The sequence below is a fragment of the Calypte anna genome, chromosome 23 (genome assembly GCF_003957555.1).
Source record: "Calypte anna isolate BGI_N300 chromosome 23, bCalAnn1_v1.p, whole genome shotgun sequence".
NCBI lineage: Eukaryota > Metazoa > Chordata > Aves > Apodiformes > Trochilidae > Calypte > Calypte anna.
The window spans coordinates 1,135,229-1,143,733 of record NC_044268.1 but is presented as its reverse complement, the minus strand read 5'-3'; the positions used below and the strand labels follow the sequence as shown (position 1 = coordinate 1,143,733).

Genomic DNA, 8,505 nt, shown 5'->3' with positions numbered 1-8,505 from the left:
ACCTTGGTGTCCAGAACCCACCACCCAAATGACCAACATCCCACCATCCCCTATGATTCAGTCCCCACCACCCCAAAGACCAGAATCCCATCACCCCAAAATCCAGCACCCACCACCCCAATATCCACCACCCTCAAGTTCACCACCCCGAAACCCACCACCTATCACCCATTTAGTACTTGCAGCCCAAAAGGGGCAGGGGGCACCCACTGGGTGACCCTCCCTGGCTGCACTTGGGTCAGAAACCTCACAGTAAACACGGAGCACCCAGCACCACCACCACCCCCCAGCCCCACATCACCCCCCCCAGGGGCACCGCGAGGGCTCGGGGTGGCACTTACCGGGTGACGGTGGCATCTCCAAGAAGCTGCCAGAGCCTGGGGGGTGGGATCGCCTCTCCAAAACATCTCCCATCGGTGTCCATCCAGCAAGAAAACCCCCCCCCGGCCAGCCAGCGGATGGAGCAGGGGAGGAGAAAACCAAAGACCACCCCCCAACCCGCAGCCCCTCCCGGGGTGGCTCCCGGCCGGGCTGCGGGCAGGGGGCACCCAACTGCTCACCCCTCCTGCCTGTGCCCCCCCCCCCCAAACCTGCCTGCACCCCTGCCCTGGGCTCGGGGAGGGCCGGGGGGTGGGGGCAGCGCTGTCTGTCCGTCCGTCCGTCCGATTGTCCTGCTGCGGGGCGGGAGGGGGGCGGCAGTCCGGAAAGCAGAGCCAGGCGGTGAGCAGGAGGAGCGGGGAAAAAAATCGGGGGGTGGTGGTGGTGTTTTGTTTTTTTTTCCTCTCTTCGTCCATTATTATTCTTTTTTTTTTTTTTTCCTCGCGTTTCGCTTATTTTTCAGCTTTTTTTAAACTTTTTTCTTTCCTTTTTTTTTTTTTTTTTTCCTTTTTTTTTTCTTTTCTTTTTTTTTTTTTTCTTAGAAAACAAACAAACGGTTCCAATCCCAGTTAAATACAGAACTTGAAAAGTGTTCCAGAAAAAAAGTGCTGGCTAAATTACCTCTGAAAAAGAAACACAACATGGAGAGGGAGGGGATGGACACACACACACAGTGAGAAAAACACAGGGGGTGTCATTTCATTCCCACCACCACCTCCCTCACCCCGAGGGGTCTCCCCCCACCTACCCTGTAACAAAACCTCGTTGTCCGGTTGGCACGTCAGCAGACACTACAATGAGGTGACCGTAAAAGTGTCCTCGGGGTGTTGTTGCTCTACCATGGGTCCCAAAAACCCGCTCTTCTGGGTGGGGGCCATGACGGGGTGCCCTTGGGGTGCAAAACTGGGGTACCTGTAGTTGTCCTGCAGCTGCAGCATTGAGTCTCTTGGTACGGGGGAGATGTTCAAGTCATTGATCAAGGGACAAGCGTAGGGACCTCGATGATGTGCCCGGGACATCTCCAAGGGTTCCTTCTCACCCTTGGAGGGGTGGGTGCTGCTCGGGCTGCTCAAGTGAGGGTTGAGACACGGGGGGTCCGTCCTCCCCATGAAGTCTACCAGCATCCCGGCCCCCCCTTTGCCGTCGTACGAAGGGCTCCGGGTGCTGGCATTGGGGGAATACCAGTACGGGGGGTTTTTGCAACTGGGGGAGTCGTAGTGAGGTTGAGGCATGGGGAGATCGCGGCAGGGCAGGTGGGGGGCGTGTGGCAGGGCCCCCCCCCTGCATGCTGTGTTTGAGCGAGTCGCAGGCGGGCAGCTTACGGATATCCCCAGCCCGCAGGTCCTCCTTGAAGGCCAAGGTTGGGGAGCAGTTGGGCGAGAAGGCTTTCTGCAAGCCGGCCTCGAAGACAGTCTGCTGGCCGGGGGCTGCCAGCTGGTGGGGGAGGGCAGGGAAGTGCTTGCTCTCCAAATCCGGCTGCCCCAACCCGGGGGAGTCGCTCTGAAACCCCTGGACGAAAGTCCCGTCCGAGGGGGTGGAGGGGTTCATGGAATAGGGGCCGGCGTAGTCGCAGGGGTCCCGCTCGCCCATCCCGAAGCCCCGGGACTGGGAGGGCAGGGGGGACATGCTGCTGTCCCCGCTGTAGTAGTCCAAGCCCAGGTCTGTGCTCTCCTGGAAGAGGGGGTTGACGGCCTGTGACTTGGTGGGGAACTTGGCCTTGCCCGTCCCCCTCTCCTTCTTGGAGGCACAAGCCCCCCGGGAACCCCGGGGCTGCCGGGGTCCTGTGCTCCTCTTGGAGGGGTAGACGGAGGAAGAGGAGGAAGAGGAGGAGAAGTTGAGATGGGAGGTGTCGAACATGTCCACCTTCTTCCGTCGGCCTCGACCCGGCTTGGAGTTGCTCTGGAAGAGGACGCTCTGGTTCCAGTTGTAGCCCGGGGCGGAGGACGCCTCGTTCCAGTCCATCATCAGCTTCTCCAGGCTGGAGAGACTGGATTGGCCCTCACTGGAGGAGGCTTCGCTGTTGGCACGCCGGTAACCGGCCGGCTGGTTGAACTGGGTGCTGTCGGAGGAGGATTCGGAGAAGGTCTCCGAGACCGTCTGCTGCTTGGCTTTCTGTGGGGTGTAGTTAGAGATATCCAGGATGACATTGGGCTCGTTGAGGTGACACTCAAAGCCCGGGTTGTAGAGCTGGCTGAAGGCCTCCGAGCTCCAATCCAACCCACCGTAACCTTGCCGGAAAGCCCACGGCGTGGCGCTGGGGAACTGCCGGCAATTTTCGGGCGAGGGTTGGAAAGAAGCCGACCCCTTGGGCACCATGTAGCCACCGGGTGAGACGGTGCTGGCCCGGCTGTCACAACGCAGGGGGGTGTGGGCTGCACTGGAGAACTGTCCCCCTTGCTCGGCGCTGTTGAAGAAGGCAGCTTTGCCCAAAGGCAAGCTGGGCCCAGCCGTCGGTGGGGCGTAGCCGGCGCTGTGGGCACTGCTGGGGGAGGACGGGAGGCTGCTGCCACTGCCATAGGCAAAGCTGCAGTCCTTGCTGTTGGGACAATCCTGCGCCGACGGATACTGCTTCCCCGGCGGGAAGACGCTGGCGGGTGCCACGCTCTGCCCGGTGCCGTAGTTGCCGTAGGGCGAGAAGCCGGTGGTGCCGCTGGTCGCTAGGTGAGCGGTGGGCGAGCGGGACACGGCGGAAGGCGGCGCCAGCTTGGGAAAGGCCTCGGCACCCCGGCATTCCGATGACCCTTGGGACACGCTGTAGCCGGTGGCAGCGGTACGGCCGGGTGGGAAGGCCGTCCGACCCTGCATGGCTGCGTGGAAAGCGGCTTCGGCGCCGGGGGTGGCGGCTGCCACCTTGCCACCCCGGGCCGGGTAGGTGGCCATGCCCCGTTGTCCCGGCAAGGCAGCCGGGGGAGCGGTGTAAGCAGCCGCCGATTTGCGGGATTCAGAGCGAGAGGCTGAGAGGGCGAAGTCCAAGAGGTCGGAGGAATCATCCGAGTCCAGCAAGGAGCGGAAATACCCGGTGAAGAGGCTGTGCCTCTCCGGGCCGGCCTCCGCTTGCGAGGATGCCGCGCTCCCCCCGTAGAAGCCAGCCCGGCCGGAGGAGCCCGACTCCAGCCCGGCGGCGTGGAACGGCCTGGCCTCAGCCCCTTGGTAGCCACCATTGCGACCGGCTTGGCCACCGGGGTGGCCATGATGGGGGGCCCAAGGGCTGCCCTTCTCTCCCCCAGCCCACTCGGTGGGACCATCGCCGAAGCTCTGCCCGGGGTTGGGTTCGGGGAACAGGGCCCCGTTTTTGCGTGCCCGTCGTTTCCGTTTGGGTTTGCCCACGGGATCGGGCTCCGGGCGGCCCCGCTTGCGCGGGTGCACGGCGTCGGCGTGGAGGGCGGCAGCGGGGGCTTTCTTCTTCTTCCCGATGCCCTCAAAGAAATCACTGAAGGAACAGCGGGCAGCACGGGCGGCGTGGCCACCCCCACGCCCACCAAACCCACCCGCCTTGCCGCCACGCCGGCGGAAGCCCTGGACACGGTGCAGGAAGTGGGAGATGCTCTGGGTGTCCGGGGCTTGGTGGATGGACTCGGGCTCACTGGGGGTCCAGCAGCGGGGCGGTGAGCAGCGCCCCGAGCACTGGCTCTGCCTGTTGAGGAAAGCCAACTTGGCCAACACATCCGAGTAGTCGGCCTTGCTGTCGTTGGTGTCGGCGATATAAGAGGGTTGGGGGGAAGCCAGCTTCTGCTTCCTCCTCCTCCTCTTCTTCACCTCCGGGACGGGTTCCTTAGGCTTAGCTTGGCCCAGCAGCAGGTTCTTGGGGGGCCTGCCCCGCTTGCGCTTCAAGATGATGGGCATCTCGCCGGGAGGGAAGACCACCACCACGTTGCGCCCGTTGTTCTTCATCTTGAGCAGTGGCGTGGGCTCCATGGAGCTGCTGGTTGCCAGCTCCTTGCCTTCCAGGTTGAGGTTGCTGCTGAGCGATGACACCTTGTAGGTGGTCTTGTTCCTCCTCCCCAGAGACACGGGGATCTTGGCCATCTTCACTACCATCTTCCTCACCCCCCGGCACTTGCTCTTCTTCCCTGGGGGGGGAGCCTTGGGCACCTCATCGGGGTCCATGGCGGTGGGAGGCGGTAGCGGGGGGGTCAGCAGTGGGGTGCTGGGTTCCTCGGGCCCAGGGGGCACCTCAGCAGGTAGGGCGAGCGGGGATAGGACACGGCTCTCGGAGGGGATGTCCGCCCGGCGCCCTCTCCCTGCCCTCCTCCTGCGGCACAGCATCTTTGGCTTGTCTGTCCGGCGCAGGGCGTACTTGCGGTGATCCTCTCCGCACCGCCCGGCCCCCCGGCCCCCGCAGGGACCCCGTTTCACCACGCTGCTCAGGGGACACCCCCCCAACCGGGGCTGCAGCCCATGGGGCCGCATTGGATCCCCAGCACCCGGTTGGGCTTCCAGCAGCTCTGACACGGGGCCCAGCGGCTGCGGTTCAAGCAGGGAGGGCTCGGTGGGCAGCAGAGGGGCTCGAGCATCCAGCAGCGGCGGCTCCAGCGCCCCGGGAAGCGGCTCCAATGTCTGCAGCCCCAGCGGTTCCGCCAGCGGCTCCAGAGACTGCAGCTCCAGCGACTCGGACAAAGGTTCCAGCGACTGCAGTTCCAGCGATTCCGAGAGCGGCTCCAATGACTGCAAGCCCAAAGGCTCCAGGTTTTGGAGTTCCAACGATTCCGGCAGCGGCTCCAGGCTCTGCGAATCGAGCAGCTGGGGCTGAGACTCGAGGGACTGGGAATCCAGCAACCGGGATTGGGAGTCCAGCTCTTGGGCTGGCAGCAACTGGGGCTGCGGCTCCATCGCTTGCGACTCCAGCAGCTGCGTCCCCGGGCACGCCAGGGAGGCCAATTCGTTCAGGATGTCCGCCTCGGCCAGGTCCGAGTAATCACCGGCGTCAGGTTGGGAGCACCCAGCTTCCTCTGCCGGTGCTTTGGAGACCCCCCCGCTGTGTCCTGGGGGTTGGGGGGTGCTCCCCCCACCCCCCTCAGCTTCTCCATCGCGAGCCGGGGGCCGGGGGTGCCGCGGTGGCTCGGTTTTGCAGTGCACCCCCCGCTCCTCGGGGCTGCGAATGCTGTTGGCCAAGGAGGGCGAGGAGAAGAAGCTGTACTGGAGGTCGCGGTCGGCAGGGAGGAGACGGTTGTCCTCGTGGCCACCACCACCACCACCTCCACCCCTTCCACCCCCACGGAGGCTGCCACAGTCCAGGTGCACCCCGCTGCTCTTGAGGTCCTCGGAGAGGCGGTTGAGGTCCTTCATGATGTCGATGAGCTGCACCACGGGGTGGAGATTGATGTGCCCGTTGCCGCACTTGCTCCGCAGCAAGGCGAGGATGCCGTCGACGTTGCAGCGGCCCGAGGCCAGCGTCGCGTCGGGGAAGGTTTTGGGCGCCCGATCGCGGGCGGCTGCCTCCTCCGCGCTACCCCCCAGGATCCGGGGCTCGCCGGCACAGCCCAACAACTCTTCCGCTGCTTTGGTGCCCCCGTGTACGCTCTGGCACCGGTCAGCCGGGTCGCCGTGCAGCAGCGAACCTGCTTGGTGCTCCCGGCCGAGCGCGGGGCAGGAGCCCTCGGGGAAGCTCAGCACGCTGCAGGATAAGGCCTTTTCCGCCGGGCAAGCCGGGGGCCGCTGCGCCGGGTGACCCGGAGGGTAGAACTTGGGCTCTCGGACGTAGTCGGGTGAGCCACGCACAACGCTGGTTGTTACCACTGGGCCCGGGGGCTTCACGCGCATCCTGACCTCCTCCTCCCCCGCGTGCCGCTTGGCCGAGCAGTTGCTGACATGGGGGTCGGGGAAGGTGGGACCGGGACCTGTGTGGGGGCAGAGAAGGGACAGTGAGGTGGTGAGGACACTGCTGGTGAAAGCAGCCAAGAGTGCCTGCTCCATCCCTTCTGCAGCTGAGCTCATCCTGCTCCATCCCTGCTCCATCCTCAGGAATCTGCCCCCACCACCTCCAGCCACCCCACCCAGGGGAAGGACAAAGGGTCCAGGGGGTATCTGGATGCCCTCCCCATGGAAGGATTGCTTATGCAGCCCCTGAAGTAGAGTCACCTCCAAACAGGGTGGCTGTGCCCATTGAGGGGGGGGATTGGGCCAGGGTTGGGGGGTCTGGGACTTACCCTCGGCTTTGCTGCTGCTCCTGCTATTGCACTTGAGCTCTCTGCAAGGGAAGGGGTGCAGAGGTCAGGGGGGAAAGGGAGGGACCTAGGTGCCCACCACTCTTCTGGGCAATGCCAGGCCCTCCAGAAGACATGGGGGTGTGTGGTGTGGGGTGGGCATCACCCTGGCCTCAAGGCTGCAATCTAGGGGGGGGGGGAAGAAAGTGGAGGGAAGGGGGGGGAGACTGCCTCTGATCTGGGGTGCAGAGGGGACAGGTTTACACCCCCATAACCCCTCCACAGGGATTGGGTGCTGATGAGGGGGGGTCCTGCGGGGGGGGTCGGGGGTCCTGTGCCCACGTGGCCGCTAGGTGTCCCCGGTGAGCCGCGCGCCCGCCACCGCCCCCCGCCCCCTCCCACCGGACAGACCAGGGCGGGGGGGGGGGGGGACAGCACTGAGGCAGCTCAGCATGCTCTCCCCTCCTTCACCCCTTTTCCCACCCGTGGCAGCCCACGCCCAGCTGCTGCTCCCCCTCGAGGTGACACCCGTTTCCCCCTGAGAACCTCCTGCCTCAGTTTCCCCTTGCTGCCAATCCGAGATCTGGAGCGGGAGGGTGGGGATGTGCCCAGCACCCACTGCCCCAGACCCACCCCCCATCCCCATTGCTGCTCTGCAGCCCCCTCTCCTCTCACCGGGGCAGGGACGGGCAGGGTAAGATTTGCTGCCTTCCCTCCACCCCCCCCCGCGTTCCCTCGCCGAAGCCCCCCCCCCCCCGAGGGTACCTGGGCCGGGGGTGTTTGCAGTGCAGGTTCACCGGGAAGGTGCTGCTGTCGCCGTCGCTGCCGGGCTGGCGGGGGCCGGGGCCCTGGCTGTGGGGGCACTGCTCGGCTGCCGGGGGGCTGGCACCGTTCTCCAGTGCGAGGGGCTGGCAGGCGACCGAGCTCCCATCTGCTCGAGCAAGCACAGAGACACAGACATCCCCCCCCGCCCCAAAACACGCCTTGTCAGCCCAACAGCCCCCTGGGCTGGGTGGTCCCCCACCCTCTTCACGCCGCCCCCCTCAAAGCCACAGCCCAAGGGAACCCACGCTGTCCCCTCTGCCCCTCAGGATGGGGCCTGTCACAGGGTGCCTGAGCAGAGGATATTTTGGGGCAGGACACCCCTTTTTGTCCCCAAAGGAATGCTTAGGTGAGGCCAGGCAACCCCCAGCCAGGCTATGGGCAGGTGAGTGCGTCCACATGGGTCAAACCCACATGGATGTGTGGTTACCACTGTTGCACACGTGTGTTCGTGCCCACACGGATGCATGTGAGGGTCCAGGCATGCCCAGCAGCTGCCCATCCAGCACAAGGGTGCACAGTGGATCCCCTCAACCCTTTGCAACTCCCTCCTCCCCCCCCGTGGCTGTTTTTTTCCGCCCTCTGGAGCTGCCTTGGCTCCTGTTTGCTCCCCCCATCCCTGTTGGCTCCTTCCCTCAGCACACACACACACACACACACACACAGAGCCTCTCGGCGTGATCCAGGCTCTTCCCGGTGTCTGGATTAGCGTGACAACTTATCAACAAGGCAAGGAAAAAAAGAATTCCAACCTGTCAGTCCATCCCCATCCCTCCCTCCCTGTCTCCTCGCCAGCCTTTGGGCCCAACGCTGGCAGGCGGGAGATGGGGGCACCTCTTCTACTGGGTGTAGAGTTACACCAAGGAGCAAAGGGGATGTGGAGCAGGAAAATATGTGCTAGAAAGACCGGTCTAGTCTCTGATCAAGCTGCTAAATTTGCCCGGAGAGCTGCTGGAAGGGAGGCGGGCAGGAAGGAAGCAAACGGGAGGTTTTCCAGAACAGCCCCTGGGAGCCCGGGTGCTGCTGTGCACGGCTCGACGGGGAGAACCGGGGTGTTAGGGGGTCCCCCAGCCTCTGTGCTTCTACCCCTCCTCGCATCTAGAGGTGTGGCTGTATAACCAAACCCTGTGGGATGGTCCCCAGCGGGGTGCCCAGCACCAAA

General features: G+C 64.4%; 1 protein-coding gene across 1 annotated transcript in view; it reads right to left on the bottom strand.

The window, feature by feature from the left end:
- Positions 1-909: 909 nt before the first annotated feature.
- AHDC1 (AT-hook DNA binding motif containing 1) overlaps positions 910-8,505 on the bottom strand; it is a 49,695-nt gene continuing 42,099 nt past the window's right edge. Inside the window, 5 exon segments of the mRNA XM_030464517.1 lie at positions 910-1,001; positions 1,127-1,658; positions 1,660-6,215; positions 6,525-6,565; positions 7,287-7,452. Coding sequence (XP_030320377.1) covers positions 1,170-1,658; positions 1,660-6,215; positions 6,525-6,565; positions 7,287-7,452 — 5,252 coding nt within the window. The 3' untranslated portion in view covers positions 910-1,001; positions 1,127-1,169.